This window comes from Camelus dromedarius, chromosome 5 (genome assembly GCF_036321535.1).
Source record: "Camelus dromedarius isolate mCamDro1 chromosome 5, mCamDro1.pat, whole genome shotgun sequence".
NCBI lineage: Eukaryota > Metazoa > Chordata > Mammalia > Artiodactyla > Camelidae > Camelus > Camelus dromedarius.
Window position 1 is genome coordinate 20,072,329 of NC_087440.1, and position 26,006 is coordinate 20,098,334.

A 26,006-nucleotide genomic window follows, 5' to 3' on the forward strand; every position below is an offset into this window, starting at 1 on the left:
CCCAGTGACTCCCAGACGTATCTTTCATGTTTTCTGCTGCATTTTACATTAATGTTAGTGACATTCCAGAGGCTGTGTGCTGGGGTGGAAGAGAATGAACAGTGGCTCTAAGCCTGAAGTTCCTCATCTGAAAAATGGAGAGGAGTAGAAATAGTGTGTAAATGAAGTGCCTGGCACATGGTTAGCTCAGACTCTGCCATCCTGGACCGCACCCCTTTCCTTCCTGTTATTTCTGCATGTGTATGAATATGGAACTATGACAGGAGAAAGCTATTAAATGATAACTATTTCTGGTCATACTACACACCCACACACCTATCCACACCCCATCCCACAGCAAGGAAAAGAGTCCTGCGGCTGAATGGCTCAACTGTGCTGCCTTCATTGTGGTGAGCAGAGAACTCAGTGGAGCTGCAGATTTGAAGCAGTCGAGAGCTTTGCCTTAGAAGAGAGAGAGAAGGGAGGAGAGCAAGGGGGCTGGATGGGACTGGAAGAGGGAGGCTGAGATGGGGAGAGATTTGGGTAGCTGTCTGAGGAAGTGAGACTTGGAGGAAGATGTTTAGAAAGTCATTTGGGAGAAAATTTTGCTCTCTGTCGTGTTGTGTACCCCTTCCTCCATTCCCTAAGAAGTATTCCCAAAGGCTGTGGAGTTGGCTGCATGTGGTCGAGAGGCTGAATGTTTTTATGGACCAGCATCCTCACAGTGAGCACAGCATGGGAGCGTGGTAGGCAGCAAAAGGCTCGGTTTCCAGTACCCTCTTCCTTCCTACTGATACTTTATGTATATTTTAAAACAACTAAATTGAGACTTCGTGAGTAGCCATTTAAATCACTTCCCCTCTGCTTACAAGTGACTATGACTTTGGCTTTTGTGAGGTACTCTTTCTAGTTCTTTGTGTTCAGGAAAAATTTTTATTATAGAAAAAAATGGCATCAAAATTTTTAGTGAAGGAAGTTTCTGCTTCCTTTAATGGCCAAGGACTTCCTATTGAACCAACTCTCCACAGACAACAGCTATAAATGCTGGACAAAATATAAACTCAGCCCTCCCACACCACTGGAGCACGATTAGAAAGGAGCAGGAACTGCAGGAGGGTCTACTCTTGGGAGGAGGAAATAGCAGTGGGCGGGCTTCCCGTTCTTTCATGGCTTTTAGCTTGAGGGCATGTCCTGTATGGTGTCATGTACAGCAGTGAAAACTCACAGAAACCCACAGAGGTCAGAGTTTGGGACAAACACAGCAGCTGCAAAGTAAGGAGGAAAATCCCAAAAAGGAGAGAGGCAAATTCTGCGCATAAATTCTGCCCAAATTTCTGGCTGACCCTTGACTATGCATGTCTGGGACAGACTCAAAAACATCAAAACTTCTGAATAACGCTTATATCTTTTCCAGTAGCATCTCCTTTTTAAAACGGTACAAATAAATTCTTGTTTTATTGAGCGTTTAGTTTGGTGCACAACCGTGTGCTGGGGGAATTTAAATACTATTCAAATTTGACTTTGAGACTCTCATTCCAGATATTAGTTGAAATTCCATACGCACATGAAACTATAAATAAATGTATACATGAAAACATTAAATAAGACAGGGCCTCATTCAGTGCCAAAAGGACTGGACCCTGAAAGAGTCGTATTAGTCTCCTAGGACTGCTATAACAAATAATCACAAACTGAGTGGCTTGAAACAACAGAAGTTTATTTTCTCACAGCTCTAGAGACAGAGTTGGGGGTTAAGGTATCAGCGGGGCATGCTCCCTTTCAAGGCTCTGGGAAAGAAGCTTGCCTCTTCCTAGGTTCTAGTGGTTACTGCCGACTCTGCTTCCATCCTCATGTGGCTCTTCTGTGTGTATGTCTCCACATGGCCTTCTTACAAGTTCACTAACTGTTGGCTTTAGGGCCCACCCTGATCCAGGATGACCTCATCTTAACTAATCTTCTGTGAAGATCTTATTTCCAAATCAGGCTGCATTCTGAGTTTCCAAGGTAGACATGAATTTTGCAGGGAACACCATTCTACCCAGTACAGAGGTGAATAAAAAGTATTGTGAAATATCAAGAACTTCACATTTAATCCTTAAATATTAAAGTACCTTCTGTCTTATGGAACACTATTATTCAGGAAAGTGTATTGTGTGTAATGATTATGAGTACCTAATTACTCACGACTCATTTACATTTTAACTTTTATCTATATTGTCATTGAAAGTAACAACAATTTAATTTCACTGTAAACATTTAAAATTAAGACACTGCTAAGTTATCCTGGCCGTCTCCTGCCCCTTTCCCCCTTCCATTGTTCTAAATGAGTAAGGTTAAATGAATTTGGGGGACAACAGGCCTATAAAGCCCTTGACAAAAATCTGTTTTCTAAAGCAAAGCTGTTCCATTAAGGAGAGCTAAATTTAGATTGTTAAAGCCCCATAGACTCTGAAAAGCAAGTTGTTAAAACTTACAATGAGTTTCTGTGTTGCTGCATTTGGAAATGTCTCCTTCTCAGGAGTAGCTCTCATACTACATTGCTCTAGAAGAGGGAGGGGGCAGGTATAAGGGACTCTTGTCTTTGAGGCTATCATTTCAGACATTAGTTGAAATACCATATTCTTGACCTTCACAAGTTCTTAAATTGTGAATTCCTAGCAGCTGTAATTTGTAAAAAGCATACGGACAAATCCCCTAATGACAAATCAGAGATGATGGATTTAAAATATTTAATTCAACTTAGAAGAACCAAAGATGAAACATCCTCTCCCTCCCTTGCCCTCCACCCCTCTGCCAGCCACCCTGGCTTTTTCCTAACAGTATCCCTGAGTTAGAAAAAATGCCAGTGAAGCTTCTGAGATTCAATGTAAAGTGAAAACATTTTGCAGCTGTCATGGCTAATTTGACAGTAAATATGAGCACCAGTAATTCTCTTAATATATTGCTTGAATAAGAATCTTAAAGGTGAAAAAATGTTACTTCCAGAGCTCCTGTGGATGAGCTAAATCTTCAGATGTATTGTATTTCCTGAGCCTGGAATTGGCTCTTGTTGGTGTGAAAGTGGTCACCAATATACGACTCGAAGTTAGTGCTGGGACTCAGCTGCTGGGTCAACAGGAGCTTCCCCATAGTTTTTTGTGCAGAATTAGTTTCAGTTCTGCTGGCCAGTCTGGGGAAAGGACACTTGGAATGGGATTTGTTAGATATACTTTACTACTTTTACGTTGACAGTTTTTATTTCTTGAGTGCCTGCTATGTGTTAAGGATTAGGCTTACCAAAAGGATTAAGACAGGGTTCCTGTCCCACCCACCCTACCTCCATGACAAATGAGTAGATCATCACAGCATACTGAGAGAGAAAGTATGCCCAGGATGCTCTAGCAGGTGAGAGAAGAGTATCTAAAACTAACTTTCAAGAAATGTACAAGTCTCTATTTATACAAACATGATTTCTATGCCTTGATAATTGAATTCAGCCGTAGTACCTATAAGAAGGAAATGTATTCTAGCAAACATTTTTTTAAAAGATAGGATTTGCCAAAAACAGTGTGCTCTAAAAATAAATCAACGTAATGACCGATCTAGGGAATCTTAATTATTTCCTTAATTAATTCAATAGTTGGAGCCTTGAAAGAATTAATGACTCATTCACCAAAGTCCTCATGATAATGCTCAATTTAAAGATAGCTTTTCAACCTATTCTCCCAGCCTCCTTGCTGCACTGAAATTGTGGAAATTGTCCTCCATTTCTACTTCTCATTCATGCCTCTCTTCAAATTGGCCATTGAAACACTGTTTATTCTGTCACCTAAATATTTATTTAGTTGATCCCATTTTAATCCTCATCGCCATTACCTTAGTTTGCATGTCCATCAAAGCTGATTTGGATTGTTAGTGATTTTTTCCAACTGGTCTTCCTGCTTCTAGTCTTACCATCTTCTACTCATGTCTTACTCCCACTTAAAATCTTTCTACCTCTTGCCATCACCGACAGAATAAAGCCCTTAGCATGGCCCATGTGGCCATTCCCCACCTAGCCCTTGTCTCCTCTCCTTGCTGATCTGGATCTCCTGCAGTAGACCTCCTTGTACCATGGCAGTTGGGTGAAATTCCTCCAACACGCTCTGCTCTGCAGATGCTGTTCCCTCTGTGATTCTCCCACTCCAGGCTCTTTGCATCGTTTGATTCAGTTTGTAAATCCCTTCCTTGGTGAGCTTTTTCTGGTAGTCTCATTCCATCACGCTATCCCTGTACCTCGTACATACCTCTGTTATGACATATATTACCACACTGTAATTTGTAAGAATTTCTTGCCCACCCCTCAAAAAAGGTTGACCTCTACTTAATGGAAAATTGGGGGAATCACCCCATCACCCTTCATCTCTGGAGTCTTCCTGAGCAGAGAGAATAGGTATAAGTAATACGGCCTCAAAAGAATTCTTACTCAAAGTGCAGGGAGGACTTAAACACGCTGAGGGGGCTGCTCCAGAGCCCATTCTGTTGACTGTGTGTCTTACACAGTCTGATGTCACCTGCTTTTCTAAGTTAGCACCTTTGATGAATTAAAAAGAGTATCCCAGAGAACAACATATAAGACACTCTACGTGGGGAGAAAGACCCACAGGGCCAAGTAAACTTGCCAAGGATGTGTTGTTTTGCTGAGGCAGCAGCTTTTCTTGTCATGAGCTGATGACTACCTCTGGCGTCTACATGTCACGTTAAAGATTAAGGGTATCGAGGGGAGGGTATAGCTCTAGTGGTAGAGTGCATTCTTAGCATACACAAGGTCCTGGGTTCAATCCCCAATACTTCCTCTAAAAATAAATAGATAAACCTAATTACTTTCCCCTAAAAAAAAAAATAAATAAATTCTTAAAAAGTTAGTTTTAATTAAAAAAAACCATTAAGGGTATCAAGTATACCAAGGAAGACCAAGACTGATAACAGCCTTTGAGGGTATAGAAAGAGTGCATATGACCTCTCGTGTTACACCCAGACCCTGCCCCAGCTCCCCAGTCTAGGGGATTTGGGATTGGTTACCAGCTAATCTCTATAATCTCCAGGATGTAGAGATTTGGAAATGTTCTGATCCAAAAGAAACCTAAAAGGAAAAAAATGTAAGAAGAAATCTGGCTTTAAATGCTGCTTGTTTCTTATTCATCATCTTCAATATTTGTTGACTAAGTTACTGGTTTCCTTTTAGGTTTTAAGGATTGGCCACTTTGTGTATCCTCATGGAAAACCCCAGCATCTGTGCTTTTTCCAGCAGGGGTGGTTTTCTGCTTGAAGCAGGCCAGTGGTGCCCAAGTCTAAGAGAGCTAAAGATTCAGAAAAGAATTCCAGCAGTGGGCTTAGCTATGCATTTAGACATGCAGTCAGAGGATTAGAAGTCCAACCCAGAGTGCCTAGAAGGAGGGAGCTGTAGGTTGCTTCTGCAGGGGCATTGTGAGAAAATCAGAGGATAGGAGCTCAGCATAATGGAAGGAGTGGGAACTTTGGGGCAAGGTGGGCCTGGATTTGAGTCCCACATACTAGTCGTTTGTTTTTAGGCCTGTCACTCAACTCCACTAAGCCTTTTTCCTCTTTTTGCAAAATGGGGTTAATAGAAACCTCTCTTATGGAATTGTTAGCATTAGAGAGAATGCTTGTAGAATTCTTTGCACATTTCTGTCAAGAAACAGTATTTATGACTTTAGGTTTGTGCTGAGAGTGATGTAAGGGGCTCTGATGGCCCACCCGATCCCCCGGGAGTGCTTTTGGCTGTGGTCCACATCCAGTGACTGCTCCAGGCAGAGGTAGCTATTTTGACTCAACTTGAAATAACTCTGAAGGACCATCCTAGCTCCAAACCTCCCTGTGATTCAGCCAAGTCAACACTAGGCCTGCATCACAGCTCACCTTCTCCCTTGGGCCTCTCTGGCTTTCTTCCATTCCTTTCCATGGGTATCAATCCCAAGAGCACTCCTTAAAAACATCCTGCATACTAAACTCCATCCCAGAGTCACTTCCTGTGTAACCTGACCTGTGACGTGATAAGGCAGGTATCCTATGTCATTAATCACCCTTGATCTGAAGCCCAAAGAAGATTGGGCTTGGCCAGGTGTCAGGAAATACTTTAGAAAGACAGGCAATGCATCAAAAAAAGTGTACGGGGAGGGGGAAATCCCTCAAGACATGTGGAATTTACCCATAGGAAGGTGTCTGATAATTTCCAGAAATTAAAAATATCCTACCTATTACCCATGAGCCCAAGAGCATGGAAGTGCTTTCCAACATCAACTCCCTGAAAGGAACTTGGCTATGGGAGTCACATCAATATAATTACACAGATACAATGATTAGTCTTTTCTAGTATCGAACTTTTAATTCCCTTTCCAATGGCAGGGCCCCAGCTAGAGACCTTCCTGGAAGCAGAGCTGTGTTTCCCTTTCCCGTGACTGTGTGTGGGTGGCTAAGCAGTTATTTCGGAGCCAGTTAGGACTGCAGGCTACTTTCTGCTGCCCAGTGGCATTTAGGCTGGAAGCCCCATGTCCCACTCAGGTGCAGCCTAGCGAGTAAGAATCAGCAAACCAGGCAAAAGGTAGTACCTGGGACAGCAATCCTGGAATGACTATCTAGGGTTAAGTTCCACTCTGCTTTAGACTGGGACTCCATTGCCAGGAACAGTCTCACCACAACATGACCCTTCTCTCTCCTTTCCTACACTGATCTCACTGGATGTTAGGGGTGAAAGACCCAGGAGAGAGGCCCTCATCAGGGAGGATGAGCTGGTGCTAATCTTCAGCTGGTAGCCTCGTCGTATCATTTAGTAGTCAATCAGCAAACACTTCCTGAGGATCAGGTACAAGGCAGTGGTCTACGCACAAGTGCATACACTGGGAGCACACGTCCATCTCTCCTGGTAACAGAGCGGGAAGTGAGCGTGAGCACGGGAGAGGCGGCAGTAGGACAGTTAGGTACGGCAGGCAGTGATGCCATGAGATTGGAGGAGAGGGGATGGCTTTTCCCAAGTCACTTTTTCAGATGTCTCTCAATCCCATGTCTCTGCCACCATAAGAACTCTCAGGCAGTGCCTTGCTCAAGGGAGACCCTCAGCAGATGTATATTTGAGTCCCCTGTTTTTCCCAGTGGTTTGTCATCCACTTTTTGGCCTTCCAGTAACACAATATTCAGTTTGTGGCAGTCGTGCACAATTTTTTTCAGTGGTGACATCTCAGCCAGTTTGCTGTGCAGCCCTCAGGGGACTCTTGGTCTCAGTATTGGTGTCCTTGCTGTGCAGAGGCGCAGAGATAACAGGGATGTGCCTGAGGCCTCAGGGGCACTGCTGGGCTCAAGGCTCCCGCCTAACCTCCCTTCACCTCTCCTCTTCAGGCCCAAGAACTGCTGGAGGTGCGGGGGCACACATCCAGAAGTCTTGCTGACTCTGTTTGCACTCAGCCACACCACGAGGCCTGGACCATGGTTTTAGCTGATTCCCTGGGTGGCCGGTCGCTCCACCCCATCCCTAGTGCACATCAGGAGTGATGTTTTCAAGCCCAAAAATTAGTCACAGACCAAGAGGTGCCTGTTGCTGCTCGGCCATTGATGTATTATATCGGGGAGGATCCCCAGGAAGCCAAGTTCAGGGAACTGAGGGCACTCACCTCAAAGCACCCCCTTGACTTTTACCTCAGCATTCAGAGGCTCTGTCTCTGGGCAGTTCAGGATGGTGCAGGATGAGGTTGGAAGGGGGACACTGTATCAGCCCCTTCCCATATCTGTCATTCTCTGTCCCGTCTTTACTGGACAGTTGGCAAGTTCTCAATCTTATATACAGGGCCACACAAATCAAAGTTCATTCCCCTCCCCAACCCCAGTCAGACTGTCACCCATAAGGCCCTCCCATATAGAAATTCAGGATGTGGTCTAGGAAACAGTAAGCCAGGGTAGGACAGAGGGAGGCATAGCTTCAGGATCCAGTCTGGGGAGATCCCACCACAGTCTTCACTGTATGAGGCTGGAGGTGTGCACTGGAGGATTGGAGAGGATTTTTCCTTCACTCCCAACGGAGTGTGAAATGACCACACTCATAGCAGGATAACAGCTTCACATAATGGCTTTCTCTGTCTCAGGCCTGCTAGAGGCAGTTTCCAGAATTGAATGAATTCTGTTTACTCTTTCCATTTACTTTGAGCAATGGCCCTGAGTTTTTTTTTAAATTACTTAAACTAGCGATAAATGTCTTAATAAACATCTACCTTGTAAAAGCTACCTTATTACCCCTTTTTAAAAACTTCTTTTTATCCTCGTTTAAGACAAGATGGACCTGGAGGGTGACTACTCTGGTCAACTAAAAACAGAATCAGAGACTTTGGACTTGTAAGTGGATATGAGATCATTTACACAGAAGGAAACTGAGGCTCAGAGAGAAATAACTTGCCCAAAAGGCCGCACGCAGGATGTGCCTTTCCTTACTCCCTCCCTTCCCTCTGCCCCAAACTCCCTGCTCAAAGCTGAACACTGAAGGCTTGCCTCCCTGGTGTGGCATGTCCTTAGGGCACACATCCCATCTCCACCCTCTGACGGAGGCACAGCTGGGTCCTCGCCAGGAAAAAGAAAGGAGAAGGCTGCTCTCCACAGCCAAGAAGCAAGTCCGACTGAGAAGCTTACAGAGCACAGACACAGGGAGGAGGCAGCAGCAGGCAGAGGTCTGGGGCAGCCCCAGCCCACCTCCTAGACAAGAGACCTTAGAGGCCAGAAGAGAAATGTTCTGAAACAGACCCCCTGCCACTGACAGCAGAACTGAGGTGAGAAGGGAGCTCTTTCTCTGAATTGGATTTGATGATTCTTGCCAGCTTTATTTTCTGAGGATCTAGTTCATGGCAAAAGTGCAGTGAATTTTGTGCTACTTAGCCATGGAAAGTAAATGGTAATTGGGGACTTGAACTTTCCAGCCAGAATTGGGCAGCTGCCCACTGTCATGAAAGGCAGAATTTGAAAACTTAGCAGGGAGGAGCAGAGCTCCTCTGTAGTATTTAATTCACCAGCCTAATGCTCTGCGGTTGGTACTCTTGGTACGTGAGACCATGAAAGCTGAATAAAAGTGAGAATTGTGCTGACAGAGCTGGATTGTGGCGGTGTTTGGATACCCACTATTCCTCCCCCTCATCCCTATAGTCTTTGCCCTGAGAGTCACTAGTGACCAACATGGGCTGGAGAAGGATGAATCCAGTCCCCCAATCCCCTGACCATCAGCAACAGCATCACCTGGAACTTGTTAGGCCCGCCCCAGACCCACTGAACCAGACACTCTAGAGAGGGGCCCAGCATTCTGTGTTTTAACAACTTTCCAGGTGATTCCAACGCAGGCTCCAGTTAGAACCACTGGTCCAGAGCATAGTATAGTTCTGAATTTGTTTATTAAGGAAACTCTATTTTCAAGTGAGCTAGCCATTGCCTCCTACGTTGCCTCCCTGCTCCATCCTCTCCATCACTGGGACGGCCACTATTGGGAGATTTGGGCTTTGTCCTGTTGCTTCCCCAGGCCTCAGCATTTGTACAATAAACCATCTTTCCACCATTAGCTAGGCTTCTGGCCCCAGCTATCTCACTCCCCTCCTGGGACTTTAAGTTTTGTTGTTACAGTGAGGTTGTTTCCACTTAGCCCTTGGAAGGGGGACGTTCATCAATGTGGCATGAACCATTAGTGGGGCCTTAGACCAAGAGCCAGGCCTGGAGCTCTGCCTCAGAGTCCTGTCTGCTCTAATGAGAGACTTCGCGAGGGAGGCCCTGGTTGTCATTCTCAGGAGAAGCAATGAGAACAGCCTGTCGGGTCCCAGTTGGGGACGCCAGTGCCTCTGAGTGACTGGGTGAGCTCCAGGACCTTGAGTTTCCGATCCGAGTTGTGGGCTCTGCTTGTCTGTCCTCCCTCTTTACCTGCCAGCAGGATGAGCAAGTCACCTGGGGACTCCAGGGGGAAGAGTCTGAGATTACAGTTAGCTCTGGGGCTTTAATGCCAGAGAGAACTAATCATGGTTTTGAGAGAGACTGAGACTCTGGGTTAATTTAATGAGATACATTCTGCCAAATGCTTTTTTCTTTTTATTCTAAAGAATGCCAAGGCCTTAAAAGGTATGGTGTCTGCTGGGGTTGTGTCACGTCTCAGCCTCCACCTCACTCACTCCTTCCCGAGTATGAGGAGCATGTCAAGAGTCTGTCAGGAGAAGCTCTGCCTTTGTCTCCTTGGCACTGAATAGAGGTGCCAGGCCTCCAAAGAGTTTGGGTTGATGGCATATATTTGATATTTTCTACTCTTCTTCTGACCTGGTCTGGGGAAAATAGCCTTGGGGTATGGAGAAGATGCAGGTCTGTGCTTTGAGAGCCCCAAGGGGCAGATTTCCAAAACGGTGGCCATTCCTGTGAGCTCAGGGACATGGCACAGGTGGACATGCAGCCGGGACCCACCCGAGTGTTCTCGTCCAGGGAGGACTGGCTTCTGTTCAGTGAGTGCACAGCCTCTTTGCTAAGGCCTTGTGTTCAAGTCCGTTCAGCCAAAAGGAAGAAGAGGTCACAGGAGGGAGGGGAAGTTGGGAGGTAAAATACACAGGGTTTTTGTGTATGTTATGTCTCTTGTTGGGAGCCTCACAAAATCCTTTGAGAGATGTCGTGTTAACCTTGTTTTATAGCTAAGGGAACGGAAGCTCAGACAGATTAACTGACAGATCCGGTCACAAGCTGAGAAGTGGCAGAGCAGGGCCTTGACTCCAAGCCTTGACTCCAAGCCCAGGGCTCGTCCTCAGTGCACCTTCCCAGAGCCCTTTCCCCCTCTGCTTGCTTTGCCGCCATCTTATCTCCAAGGAAACATGAGTGACCTGATAGGATAATTGAATAGGAGACTGCCCAAGGACTCAGAAATCCTGGCCTCTTGTGGGGAGGGTATGCTTAGCAGGCACAAGGTCCTAGGTTCAATCCCCAGTACTTCCATTAAAGAAAGAAAGAAAAAAAGGCCTCTTTAGGGATGTGTCCAGCTCAGAACCTACCATGTTTGTAGGTGCTGCCGATGAGCAGTTTCTGCTGAGCAGGAGGGAGGCTGAGGAAAGGCTGCAGGGCTATGAAAACAAGGAAGGATGCTGAGCTTGCCTTGTTTCTCCTGACCCTAGCCACCCAGGCCACTCCCCACAACCCCAGAAATTCCCAGATTTGCCAAATATCATGTTCATTTGCCCTTTGCAAAAAAAAAAAAGGCAATAAAATGTGTTGTCAGATTGCCTGTATGGTTGGATGCAAGGGGATTTCTATTTGCCCCAAAATGCTGGACTTTTCTCTACAAAGTATCTGAAGCAACATTGTGTGAAAGGCATAGTTGTATGAGAGGGTGTGTGTGTGTGTGTGTGTGTGTGTGTGTGTGTGTGAGAGAGAGAGAAAGAGAGAGAGAGAGAGAATATGAGCTTCACACAAATACAAGGTTCTGAGTTTTTTCCTAACAAGCCTGGCTGAGTTTTCAGTAGTTCCACGGTTGTGACATGACTAGTCCACTGAGATATTCAGCACTGGCTGGAGAAAGACAACCGAAGTTTATTCAATCAATAGCAAGAAACAGCGATGCTTCTAAGAGTCACCTTACTGTTAAAGCAGCCTCACCATGGGAAAGATAGACGAGTTTGCTTTTCTTCAGGCTGAGGTCAGGACGTTTTTTGCTCTCCAGTAACTTCACTGGGTCCCAGGAATCCACACAGAATGAGGACACCTTGGCTCCTGAAGCATCGTCACTGATATCTCAGTAAGTCCAGCCCCTCATTCGCCCTGCTCTCATGAGCTGTGTGACAGCACGTTTGAAGGTTCTCCTCAGAGGGTCTTAATTGTTGAGTCTGGTTTGGGCCATCTGTGCTGACAGAACACGTGGCCCTCCCTCCTGTGACATTTACTTGCACACAGTGACCTCCATGTTCTGGACCAAATGTGTTTTCCCCGCCCCATGTGCACATCTCCTGCACGCACACCACATGGCAAGGAGCTCAGCCAGCTCTCTGACCCGAGCTAGGACTTGTCAACAGGGCTCCCTGAGGCACCAAGCCTGGCATCTGAACCCACAGATATCTATTTGCGTCATGAAAATCACCCAGACTCCCTCCACTTGCATGTGGAATGGGGGGGTATGGGTGCAAGAAGTTGCTGATTTGTTAAGGACTAGCTGGGGCCGGTGGCTGCGGGGGTCGGGGCCAGCAGCGTTCCTCTCTCCTTCTGAACTCTTGACTTCCCTCCTCAGGGCCAGGCCTCTAGCCCAGGAGCCACATGGCCTTCTGGCTCCATGGCAGCCTCCTGGTCCCACAGACTAGATACCAAGTGCCTGCACAGACCCCGTCCTCCCCAGCCTGACTGCCCGGTTCTGGAGTCCCTCTCCTCTGAGACAAGGGAGCGGGGACCTGGATGGGGCTCAGCTCTGGCCCTGCTGCATGTGGGGCAACCTGCTAGACAGACAGTGTGGCTGCATTCCTCCCTGGAATGAACTTCCCCCATCTTCTCCCAGAGTGAGCCGGCTGCTTTTCTAGCTGCTGCCTCAGCAGTTCCTGGACAGCTTCTGTTGGTTTACGACTAAGCAAGAAAAGTGGGCTCCTGGGCCAGATGCTCCGCAGGAGTTCCATCCATTCAAGGAAAATGTAAATCAGCATGGAAGGTGCTGAGGTTAAGAAATCCAGGACCCCGCTGTTAGCATCCGTGCCCCTGTCCCCCCTGGGCCTCAGAGAGCTGGGCTGCCTATAGTGTGTGAACACAGGGGCAGGACTGCACCCCAGTAATTGATTCACACTTCTTGGCTCCGCATACTCACGCCCCGGTTCTGAGAAGATGAGCTAATGTGGCTATTCCTCTGTGACACTGAAGTGCTTTTACACAGCATCTGCTCCTGAACCTGGTAGACGTTGGCACACACATGCCCTTAGAGGACACAGATAAAGGCCTTCAAGAAATAGAACTGTAAAGTTAAGCTAGAATAGGGGCTGGGATTCCATCCCACCCCCGGCAGGACAACCTGTCCAACCCTCGCCCTCTCCTCTAGGTACCCCATCCTGGCCTGGCCTTGCCCCGCCCCTGGCCTCTTGTGCTTTTGGACTGCAGGTGCCCACCTCCTGCTGCCCTCCACCTCACCTCTGCCTTCTCGAAGGGCCAGCTCCCCTTTAACTGCATGTGTCCCAGGAACTAAGAAAGTTGTGAGGGCTCTTGCCCCCTTCAAGACTCACAGAGTTTGCACTTCCAAACTGCCTGCCTCACAGATAAGCCAGATTGAATAAGGTGAAGCCCAGTGAGTGGGGGGCTTTCCCCATGTTAACCTCTCTGATCAGGAGTCACGTGCCAACGTCCCTGGGATTGATCCCGTGATGGGTTAAAATAATGCTGTTCTCCTGCCCAATATTATGAGGCAGAAAATGCAGTTAACCTTGAATAGTCGAGGTCTGCGGCCCAAGCCTGCTTACCGCTTGCTGCCTTGGTGCCTTCCCTGCAGAAAAGACAAACTGTAGAGAACCAAACAAGGCACTCCAGGAAGGAGTGGGAATATGAATGCTCTCCTACTCTCCTCCTCTCCTCCTCCTCAGCACCTTCCATGCGGATTTACATTTTCCTTGAACGGATGGAACTCCTGCTGAGTGTCTGGCCCAGGAGCCTACTTTTCTTGCTTGATTTTAAGGGACTTGTGAGTCATTCTGGGCACCATATAGAGAGAATTAAAAGGTTGTACCTAGATGCACTATTATTTTGAAATCCGTGTAGATACAATTGTGGTTCATGAAATGAAATGTATTTTTTAAATGGGTGCTTAATAAGTTATTTTGACCCACTAGTGTCTTTGTGAAAGGGATAACCTCTGACCTTTAGCTGGATGTGGGTGACCTGCCTCAGCTCACTTGTCCTGAAGATAAACGTCCCAGGCTTGGAGCCCTGACTCTGCGACTAGGCATCCCCTGTCAGCGTGGGTGCCTGTCTCCCCAGTGCAATCAACAGCACAGCATTCAGCACACAGCACACAGGTTAGCCACAGCGCCTAGGCAACTGCCAACAAAGGGAAAAGGAGCTGGAATTCACTGGACTTTGCCATTCCACCAAGAGAAGACTGGCTGCAGAGAGTATTCTGGCTGCCCCAGACTTAAGGCAGGGAGACTATGGAGAGGGAATCCTAGGACACCGCTGGCATCTGGAAATGCAGGGCCAGGAAGTTGTAAATTCCTAAACTCTTGGCCCTACCAGAGGCTTGTTGTCAGGAACCAACCAGGAGGGTCCACCTGAAGGTGACCCCTCCACCAAGGTGGCCTCTGACCACTCCACCGGCCACAGACATGAGGGCTCCAGTCGAGGGGCAGTGGCAACCCTGTGTGAGAGGTGCCCCTGCAGCTCTCTCAGCTGATTCTGCCTTGTGTTTCTGCTGGGAATTCACACTTCCTTGGATTCTGCTGTAAGGAGGAACCCCATTCCCACCTCTCTCCCCTCCCTCCCTCCAGCCTTGGACACACAGAGAAGGAAGATGCTTCTCTTCATTAGCCTCCAGGGGAGCCTTGTAGCTCAAAACTGTGCATCTACTGCTGGTAAATGGGAGCCCAAGGGAACTATGACTTCATGGTGGGGAGCAAGGGTTTCACCAGATGCTGAGAAATAATGAGAAAAAGGTCCATTTTTACTGATATAGATCATGTACAGTAACTACCTGAAGAGAAAAGCCATGCTTCATTTTTCTTCCCGTGAAATGGGAGAACTCTGAGGCTGGATCTACTCTTTTTAATGCTCTTGCTAGTGAAGAGCCCTACGAGTGTATCTGAGCTGCCGGCCCATGAGAATTAGTTGTTTTAATGGAAAACATTGTTCTTAGTAAAAGTCCCATGTGATTTCTGTACAGAAGCCTGATTTCCCCATGGCTCCCCTGGGCTCCTGGTAGTATGATTGTTGTATGTATAGAAGCAAATGTCTTCAGCCATTAACACTCACCCCAGGAGGGACAAATTAGGGGTATGCGATTAACAGACACAAACTACTATATATAAAATAGGCAAGCAACAAGGACCTACTGTATAGCACAGGGAATTATACCCATTATCTTGTAATAACCTATAATGAAGTATAATCTGCAAAAGTGCTGAATCACTATGCTGTTCACCTGAAACCAACATAATATTGTAAATCAACAATACTTCAATTTAAAAAAAACCCAGCTCACCCTAGCTGATCACAGTGTAGTAGCCAGCTTGGTGCAAAGTAAAATTTGTAGAGAAAAATATTCTTAATATACAACTGTCTCTTTTTTCATTGACATATAGTTGGTTTACAATGTTGTGTTAGTTTCTGATGTACAGCATAGTGATTCAGTTACACATCTTTATATACATGCTTTTTCATATTCTTTTTCATTATAGGTTATTACAAGACACTGAATATAGTTCCCTATGCTCTAAAGTAGGTCCTTGTTGTTTATCCATTTTATATATAGTAGTTTGTATCTGCTGATCCCAAACTCCTGATTTATCCCTCCCTCTCTTCCTCCTCCAGTAACCGTAAGTTTGTTTTCTATGTCTGTGAATCTGTTTCTGTTTTGTAAATAAGTTCATTTGTGTCATTTTTTTTAGATTCCACATATAAGTGATAGCATATGGTATTTTTCTTTCTTTGTCTGACTTACTTCACTTAGTATGACAATCTTCAGGTCCATCCATGTTGCTGCAAATGGCATTATTTCATTCTTTTTTATGGCTGAGTAGTATTCCATTGTGTGTATATGTATATGTATATATATACACACACACACACACCACATCTTCTTTATCCAGTTATCTGTTAATGGACATTTACATTGCTTTCATGTCTTGGCTATGTAAAGAGTGCTACTGTGAACATTGGGGTGCATGTGTCTTGCAACTATCTCTTAATATTCCATTTCAGTTGCGATGAGAGAGATAATAGAACAGGACATGCTGCTTGGGATAGGGCTAAGCATATTTCCTCTGTTCCCAGAAGAGCCTTGAGAATGAATTTAAGCTCTTCCCACACTCTGGGGCATCAGTGAGGAAAGAGTTAACAGCCCCTGCCCAGCAGGACAGTTGTTGATGGAGTCCTTTGAAAGACTTGGTTTGTGGCCCACCACCCTGATTCCCAGTGTGCTTCATAACAAGTGTCTGTCCGTCTGGAGAGTAGCTCTTTCTGGTGGGAGACCAAAGGGTAGAGGAATGGAGCCTGCTGCCTCAGGATTATGTTGTGAAGGGGAGTGCGGGGCCAGCAGAATGGGGGTGCCCATGGGGCATCACCTGCCTTAGTTGAGCTGTCCATTCGCTCATCCTTCCAATCCTGCAAGGATAAGCGTCTCAAGATTCTTGCTGAGAGATCTGATATCCTGCCCTAGTTCTCCTTGAAAAGTGTAGGGTGAGCCCGCAGAAGGGGATGAGGGGAGGTGTAAGCCTTTCGAGGAGGCCTTAAAGATCTGCCCATTCTTGGAGCAGGGCCAGGTCCTTCTATAATTACCCAAGGCCCTGGGCTTTGTCACAGGCGAGGTAACTTGGATTTCATAAGACCACCTTGATTTGGATGCAGAATTAGACACAGACCCACCAGAGATAAGCATCTCAGCTGAGCTGCAGAGACCACTGGGGACAGACCCAGAGATGCTGCCTTGCAGAGCTCTAGCTTTCTGACAGTTTCCTGCAAGTCATTCTCCCCCCTAGCTCATCCCAGATATGCAGGCAAGTCCCTGAAGGAGATGGTTATGGGTTTAGAAGTGGCCTAATTTCCTGACATTTTGTAAAGCCTTTTAGCCTCCCCTCCACCTTCTATTCATTTATTCAACAAATAATTATTGAGGCCGTACCTGCCATATGCCAGGCCCTGTGCTAAATTCTGGGGGAGGGCTCCTGTCCTCATGAAAAGTGTAGTCTAGAAGGGAGCAGATGGTAAATAAGTAATAAACAAATCAACAAGATCATTACAGATTGTGGTCAGTGCTATGAAGGAAACAAATGGGATAAATAAGATAGAAAGTGACAGGGAGGGGCTGTCCTGTAGGGGAAAGACCTCTCCGCAGAAAGGACACTGGAGCTGAAACCTCGGGGCAGGAAGAGCTGGAGGAAGCGCATCCCAGGCAGAGGGACTGCAAGACGCAGGCGCAGGAGAACCTGGGAAGGCTCGGGAACAGGGAGGCCGTGGCCGGAGAGTAGTGAGAAGAATGATTTGGGATGAGTGCAGAGAGGAGGCAGAAGCCAGGTCATGTGGGTCCTGGGAGGCCATGATCAGAGTTTGGATTTTATTCTGAGAGCAAGAGAAACCCCTTGCTGACAGTGTTAAGTGGGCGCGGTAATGGGGTTAAAGATCCCTGTGTGCTCACTGCGCAGTAGAGACTGTGAGGCTTATGTGTATGTGCTGCTAGAGTCACACGACACCCTAAGTGGGGGGACGTCCCCAGAAACAACACCGTGTAAAATATGCTGACAGTGTATTTTCAAAAGAGATGTATGTGCATATAGGCTTGCCCACGTATAAATTAACTACCTTAAGGATATACTGGAGTGGAGGCTATAGCTTAGTGGTAGAGTGTGTGCTTAGCATGCGTGAGGTCCTGGGTTCAATCCCCAGTACCTCCATTTAAAAAAAAAAAAAAGGATACACCAGAAGCTGGTCAGGGGTTGCTTCTGGGGAGGGGAACTGAAGCACAGGGTGAGTAGAGTAAAGGAGATTTCCTCTTTGTGGTATATCCTTTTGTATGTCTGGATATCTTATCTTACTGTGTGCCGGTATTACTTATTCATTAAAAAAGGACAGTTTGAGTTGTGGTCACCCTGGTCGCCGTGCGGAAAGAGGGCGGGCGCAGAGGCAGGAGACCGGTTAGAAGGCTCTGGCCGTGGTCTAGTTGAGAGGTGGCGGTGCTTCACCTGTGAGGTTGGTGATGGAGATGGAGACCAGTGGAAGATTCAGGATCTACTTCAGAGCTGGAGCCGGCTGGACGCAGTGTGCTCCGCACGACAGTCCCGAGGAAAGCTGTGTGCCATAGAGACGGGAGCTGGGCTTACCGGACTCTGTCTGCCTTCTCTGACGTGGTTGTGGAAGGAAGGGCCCTTGGGCCCCTTCTAGGCGCAGAAAGCCTCAGAATTCCTGGGACTATTGAATCCATCACAATAGGAGGGCATAGTTTCGGGCACATGCCCCTTGCGTATCCTCATGCAATTGTTAAAACAATTTTTAGTGACGATCAAAACAAAGTTACACAGAGAAGCCTGCTTCTTTCTCAATGCAGCTTCCCTTCTTTGCAGAGAGATGCCAAAGGCCAGTACCTGTTTGACCTTCTTTGCCACCACCTGAACCTACTTGAGAAAGACTATTTTGGAATCCGCTTTGTGGACCCTGATAAACAGCGGGTAAGTCAATATTCAAAGCGCAAATGCAGGGGAGAGGGTTGGCCAGTAAGCCTGAAGCCCTGAACTGTTGCTCATGTTCAGAGTCCAGCCTTGAGAGTCAGGGACCAACCAGACCCTGCAGTTAGGAGTCATCTCTTCACGTCACACGGGGGGACCTGGAAGACACCGCGGCAGAGCTCACCTGGTGTGGCCTGTCATTTTTTAGATGTTGAGATGGCAGCCTAGAGACCAGAAGTGATTTGCCCAGAGCTGCCCAGTCAGAGGCAGGGCAGCTGGGCTTGTGTGGTGGCCTCTGGGCCCAGGTCACAGGCTGGGGCTCTCCTGCCCTCCTCTGGTACATGGGTGGACTCTCACTGTTCTGGTGAGGGGGGGGGGGCCTCACCTAAGCGCCACGACAGCCCAATCCGGGCAGGACAGAGATGGAGGTGAACTGACGTGGGCCTTCAGTCCTTACAAATCCTGCAATTTTTGTTCTGTGCTACACAGCATGGGCAACTCTCCGGATGCAAGGCACTGACAAGGACTGTGATACTCCAGACAGATAGGGGAACAATCTATTATTCCCAGGCCCCTGCTTCATCTCCTCTGAACGTCTCCTCCTGCCCTGGCCCAGCCAGATGATGCTGTGGCTCTCCACCCCCCAAGTCCTCTCCCTCTTCAGAGCTTTCGCCTGTACAGTTCTCCTCTGGAACATGGCTTCCCCTGGGCTCACTTCTCTACTGGCTAACTCCTTCCCACATGTAAGGTCTCAGCTCAGACTTTTACTTCTTCCAGGAAGCCTCTCCTGACCCCCACTCTGAGTGATGTGCCCTGTACTACCCCTCTTGGAGCACTTACTACTCCACGCTGTGATCACCTGTTTGATTACATGGCTTCCCGGCAAAAACAAAATTCCGTGAGGGCATGGACCTCATCTCATTCATCACTGTATCCCATGGAACCAGCACGGGGCCTGGAATGCAGTGGATGTTCAATAACTATTTGCTGAAGGAGTGGTGAGGGGGTGAGTGAGTGGTATACTCGTAGTGCCATGTTCCTCCCCTCCACTTGCCCAGCTACCCTGCTGGCCGACACCTGCAGTTTCTATAACAGCAGTCCATCAGCCTTTGCTTGGTGTGGAGATGTTCTCGATGGCATCACTACTGAAGTGGGAAAGTGTGCAGAAGCATTCAGGCCTCAATGTCTCCCTTCCCTACACCCCAGCCACCGCCCACCACCACCCCAGCCAGTACCACCCTCCAAAAACATTCTCACCACCAGTCCCAGAGGGCCCCCCTTTCATGGGCCTGCAGTCTCTCTCACAGCTCCAAACATGGGCTTCATCTCTGTCACCACTGGGGACCTTGGAGCCCCGGAGGGCACAGCCTCCCAGTAGTGCCCAGGCCACAGGTGACACCCTCACCACGCCAGAGCAGTGATGGGGAGGATGTGAGCACTGGGTCAGACAGGTGGTGTTTTCTTCTCTGATGCTCTGAGCCACTGTCTCCAGGTCACATTTAGGAGTTTATGCTGAACACATGAGCTGAAGGAAAAGACTCGAAACCTGTATCTGTTTTCTGTGACAGGTCTTGGCCCCATGTGGCTGACATGTTTCATTCCTCCTGGCTGAGCAGAATTTTGAGGATCATGAGTGTCTGAAAAGTAGTGTCCAGGTCATCCCCTCACCTTATAAAGGCCCCACTGTCTTGACATTAATACTGTCCTTGACTCTGAACCAAAGGGTAAGACCTCAAAAGTGCCATCACACCAGGAGGCTGTGTGCCCTCACACGCTCTGGGGGTCCATTCACTCTGTAATGATGGACTGTTTTACAAAGAGGTTTTTTGTTTGTTTTTGATCTGAGCTGTTTTCTCCTTAAGATGGAAGGCCAGTTACCCCAAGGTCTCTTCATCTCCCGGAGACAGTGGCGTGTGAAGAAAAAAGGCTAAATGTGTCCTGTTCATTGTTTTTTAGCTAGATCGGAACGTGCCTGAGGAGGGTAAGAGAGTATGTGGAGGTGATAAAGATTAAAAATAGAAGGAGACAGAGAAATAAGGAAGTGGGGAAAAGGAGAAACCAACTTTCAGGGAGCGGCTCCCGTGTGCCGGCTCTGCACTGGGCACCAGCCTAGACCTCCCAGCCACGTACACAGTGAGCACCGAGGTGTGTCAGGCACGAAACTAAGAGCTTCCTGTACGTTCTTCAGTCCTTTCCACGAATGAGATGTGTGTCACAGTCATACTCTCCACTGTCCAGGGGAGTAAACAGACAGGTTACATGAGTGGCCCAAGGCAAGTGGCAAAGCCTGCCTCCTGCTCAGACCTGCTGACGCCAGAGCCTGTGTGGTGTCTGGGATTCCATGCGGAATTCGTACCCCGTAGCCTCTGAAGGTGTGTGACTCTGTGCCTTTATTGAGGGCTGAAGGAGAGCAGGGAGGCTCAAGAGGGTACTTGGGAGTTATGTGGGGAAGTGGACCCGTGAAGAATCGGCACCCTGGATCTACTGATCATGGTGCAGATGGAGGAGAGGAGCCAGGGAGCACCCTGCCCCCCCTGATGTGAGGCCCTAAAATAAACCTCCTCCCCTGAGCACCAGGGCGGCAGAACCCAGCGCTCACATCCTTCCCATCACTGCTTACTCTGTAGGGGTCTCCATGGGGCCTGGGAGTCCTCTGATCTCTCCTGGAGGAGCTGCCCTCACCCCCACCCCTGTTCCTGCTTCAGGCCCGGGGCTCAGACCACCCTTGGCCTCTCCTTCCCAGCCTTTCAAGCCCCCAGAGTCTAAAGATTGGCTTGTTCACCCCAATACAGGAGGGAACTCCCCCTCTCTGAATCTTCTTTTTCCTCTTCTCCCAACCACTCCTCCCCAATCCAGTGTTACCAGTTTGCTAGTGATTCTGGGACCCAGATTTAGCCAGATGGCTGTAAAATGTAACTGGCCATCACTGTATTTTGGGGATCCTGTCAAGATTTTTCTCCCAGACCCTTTGAGTCTCTTGCACAAGCTTCCCACTGCCCTCCCACCTGCTCCGTGTCTCCTCCAGCCTCCCTTCTTTCTTATCCGCTCAGTCCAGGACAAACTCCTCTTCTCTCCCAGCTGCCCAAGGGGAATAGCCTTTTGTCATTCAGCTCCCTCTGCCTTCTTTGGATAATGGATCTGTCATTCCTCTTAGTTTCTGTCTTCCTTTGTCTATTTATTTTAATCTATCAACCCACTGCCTCAGGGCATTCTGTTTACTGAGTCCCAGACACTTGCACATTCTCCCCCACTGTCCCCAGTTCCGGTGCGTTCTGAACAGACAGGCCTCCTTCGCCCCCACAGGTTCAGCCCAGAACCCCAGTTGTTTCCATGCAATTTCATCTCTTGCCTTTGCGTCCCTGTGAAGCCAAGCCGCGGTGGGCCGTGTAATGTGAGAAGGACCTCTTAACCACATTGAGTGGCTATAATGAGTTGCCAGCCTCCTGGGAACTCAGATCAGAGGAAGCAAGAGAGCAGAATGTCAGCCCAGATTATCCATGTGGAGCTGACGGAAGAGCTGGCTCTTCGTGGGTCCATTAACTGCGTGACCCATGGCCTAGCCCAGAAGGTGAGAGCTGGGCATCGAGGGAGGCCAGGATGCCGTCTGCGTGGCCTTGGCTGCTTTCCTGCCAGAGGGAGGACTCTGCCAAGATGAATGGAAGTAGCCAGGAAAGAGGGAGGTGTGGTCCTGGTTCCTTCATCCATTCTGCAGCTGCATATTGAACACTGAGCTGGGTACTGGTGATACAGTGGTAAACTAGACAGTTTTCTGCCCTCCCAGAGCTTATCACTAATGGTTTTAAGCTAATTCCAGATAATCAAACCCCAAATAACAGCAATTCTAGCTCTCTGCAAATTGTCAAGGTTCTTGATTAGCATAAAAGCAGCACACATCAGTAATACACTTTATAAAGCATCCATGTACGACTGGGAAACTGACATAGGACGGTCTCATTGCTTCCTTTCCCAAATGTGAGTACCATGGGGAAAAATGTGTTGCTACTATGTCCTGCCTCTGTGAAAATCCAGGGAAAACAGGATACTATTCCACACGTTGGTTGTGGTTAGTTGTCTTAAGAGACTTAGACTTTAAACATCCCTGGATGCCAAGGAATCCTGAGTACAGATTCCCTAACACGAGGGTTGGCAGTATGTTACTCAAAGAAAGATGAAATATATACGAGCCGTCCCTGTCTTGTCACCATTTACGAAATTCCACTTGTCAGTGCTTTCTAGAGCTGCTACCCTGAGCCTCTGCATGTCCTTGTGTCCCCCAGGCCCCACCGCCTAACACAGACACACACAGCCCCTTAGAAGGAGCACTTCTCTACTCAGCCAGGTGGGCTCTGTCCCCATCACACATACTTGCATTCACTCTACCTACTGGGAGGCCAGAAACCTGGCTTGGAACTTTGGCACTCTCCTTTGGAAGGCAGCATTGCCAGGGGAGCCCAGAAATGGCATCTGAAGCTGGAACTCTTCCCTCTTCACAGCTGGTTCCTGGGGAGCTTATTTCAGAAAATCGCATCCCTCTTTACTCTCCAAGCCTCCACAGCACAAGGTTTTGGACTGCGTACTCCCTGGGCTACAATCTGTCTAGTTATTTAAATTGGATAAAACAAGTTATATCTGACACTGCTTCTCATTAGGGTTTTCTTGTTCTGTGTTCTCTGTTTCAGCACTGGTTGGAGTTTACAAAGTCGGTGGTGAAGCAACTGAGATGTAAGTACTCTCTGTGAAAAGACGGAAGCCTCGCCCCTGGGGAGGGTGGGATGGAACCTCCCACATGTAGTGAGTTTTGGTCATTTTCCACCCTTCTGAGTGTAAGTTGTCCCTAAACGTCGGAGGATTTTCTTCTGATGGTTCAGGGGCCTGTACATCCCGGTGGGGAGGGGAGCCCAGTCATCTTCCTGGGGAGGGGGTCTTTCCTAATGGCATCTCTTTTTCTTCGCAGCCCAGCCTCCGTTCACCATGTGTTTCCGTGTGAAGTTTTACCCTGCAGACCCTGCTGCCTTGAAAGAAGAAATAACCAGGTAAGGCTAAGCATGCTTCCCTCAGCAACTCATACCTGCTGGAGAGGTAGGAAAGAGGGACTGTACCTCCTGGATCCTCTATTTTGGAAGCTCCTAACTCTGATAGGCAAGGAGTTCTCCTTAAATATAATCTTACCTCTGTGTTTCACTTCCATATGCTCTCTTTGCTCACTCTTTGCTTTTATTGCAGCAGAGTGAGTTTCTTTCCTTCAGAAAATGTGAATACTTCATCTCAAACCGGTCCTGTGCAAAGGGATCTGGGGTGATGAATTAATCAAGAGCATTTTTACTTTTACTGATGATGTGGTTGCCAGGGATATTTTTGGAGAGGGCTGTGTTGCTGCTTATTTTGGGAGCTGAAAGTTGGAATACACACTCCAGTAGCCTAAGGTACTGTGCTTGGGAAATGCCAAAGCAGGTCCGTGAAAAACAAGCTGGGACGCACTGAAGGTTTTCAGTCCAAGTGGGTGACCTCCAGTGTGTGGATGGATCAGGCCCAGGATAAACTCTTCATTGTGGGGATCGTGTTCCGTGGCGGGCAGACAGCTGCGTGGAGTGAATCCTGTCTCATCCCACACCACTTGAGGATGAGAAGGAACCTCTCTGCACACATTGTCCTGCAAGAGGGTCAATGAATGGAAGCCTCAAAGCTTCCCCAGGATTTTGTATATCTGAGCCAAATTCACTCTAAAAGCCTTGCCTCAGAGATTCAGGGGCTCTTTGAAATAGGGATCCTTAATTTTTATATTAGAAGGCTCTCATCTGACATTAGCAGAACCCTGATGCTACCTTGTAAAGGGTGGTGCCCTCGGGGAAGAGGTGATGCTCGGGAATCCTAGAGCCTAGGAGGAGCCAGCTGGGCCAGCTCCACCCTCTCCCTAAAACCTTCGAGACAGGTTTAGGCTGGGACGAGGGCATCACTATCATGGAGACTGCTTGTCCTCTGAGAGCTGCTTCTAGATCCTGAATGGCTTGGGAAAATCCCAAAGAATGCGGAATTATACTCACTTCTGTTTTGAAGAGCATGCCATTAGCTTTCTGTCAGAGAAGAGGGGTAAACATTTCCCTGAGGAGGAAATTGAGGAAATTGAGGAAAGAGGGCATGAAGCAGGAATGAGGCGTGCACAGGAAGCAGAGCGGGAAGGGAGGAAAAGGGCTTCTCCACGTGGCCTCGTGGAGGTTGAGGAGAGTCTCGTGAAGGATCAGGAAGGATCTGGTAGGCCGCCTCCCCCGGTGCTCGGGGCGGTGCACACCCACCCCCCCACGTGAAAGCACTGAGGACAGTAAAGACCTCAAGCTCTTTACCAGGCGTGGAAGTGGCTGTGGCTCCCACTTTGCTCCCGAAAACCAAGTTCATCCATATCAAAGAGCAGTCCTGTAGCTTTAGGCAGGAGAGTGAGGGTGGAACCACTGTGTGTAACAACTTAAACAGAGAGGAGTGTTTCGCAAAGCCCGAGCCTGCCCTGCTCATGACTTCCAGAGTGTTTGCCACAGCTCCGAGCCCGCCCCTCCCTCCTTGCTCCCCACCCCATTGCCTGCCCCCCCTCCCCTCTGCCCTACCCCTCAAAAGAGGTGACAATGCCAGGGCAGACCCAGAAGCCCACGCTCTGTCCACACGGCAGGGCAGATTTAACACATCTTTGTTGAGAGCCTAGCACCTCACCTGACACCTCCCATCAGGATCACCTGGTGTCCACCTCGCTGGACCAACCCTGAGGATGAGAGGGATCGGTCTAACAACTCAGTGAGCTGCCAGTGAGAGCGCGACAGACACGTGGCTTTCTGATCTGACTAAAGGACAAAAATATTCAGTTATATTGGCCCTTAGGAGGAGCTCCTAATACAGTTTTCTAAAGCAAATGCCACTGCATCACAGTAACGTACAGACCCTCCTACCCAAGAAGCAGCATAGACCTGGGGGCTCAGCTAGTGTTTCTGTTACTTCTCGGCTATGTGGCCTCGGACATAAAATACTTAATTGCTCTGACCTTCAGATCCCTTATTTATAGAATGAGGATAGTAATAGTACTCACAGCATTGCTGGTAGGATGAACCACTACACAGTCTCGTGCTTCTCAGTACACCCCCCAGCGAGCCTGGTGCTGAGCAGACTCGCTGTCTGTTTGCTGCCATGTTGCTCACATGGTCCGTGGACCCCCAGGGCTCTGCATGGGGCACGAGTACAGTTAGCGCTGGCTTTTCTCCTATGTTTATGTGCTAGTCCCCACTCCTCTTCTGTCCTAGCTCAAGTCCCAACGCCAGCAGCTAACGTTTGAGGACTGAGAAAGCCATGGTCAGGCCTCTCTCTGAGTGACTGCCAAGCACTGATCTCCTGCCCCTTCCACACCCATCTGCGCCCACCATCCTTGACAGTTTTCCCCTTGCTCTGCACCTCACCAGCCTTCCTTCCCTCGAGTGCATTTCCCAAGTGTTGTCAGGTGTGTGAACCTCAGGGCGCCGCGGTCTAATGTGGCATCTCTGTGCCTCACCCTCCCTGCGGCGTTCTTTGGAGGCCTTGAACTTAGCTGCATCTCCCTCCTTATTCACATCTCTGCTGATCTGAAAAGACTGGGTACCTGCCCCAGCCTCACTCCACACCCATAATTCATTCCTGGCTTAGAGCCCTCCACCCCACCTTCCT

At 48.2% G+C, this 26,006-nt stretch overlaps 1 protein-coding gene across 4 annotated transcripts in view; it reads left to right on the forward strand.

The window, feature by feature from the left end:
* Positions 1 to 26,006, forward strand: part of FRMD5 (FERM domain containing 5) — a 277,899-nt gene that overhangs the window by 208,967 nt on the left and 42,926 nt on the right. For all 4 annotated transcript variants that reach the window (XM_031453169.2, XM_031453171.2, XM_064485651.1 and 1 more), the window contains exons 2-4: positions 18,231 to 18,335; positions 23,012 to 23,054; positions 23,287 to 23,365. In XM_031453169.2, the coding sequence (XP_031309029.2) occupies positions 18,231 to 18,335; positions 23,012 to 23,054; positions 23,287 to 23,365 (227 nt within the window). The remainder of the gene's footprint in view (positions 1 to 18,230; positions 18,336 to 23,011; positions 23,055 to 23,286; positions 23,366 to 26,006) is intronic.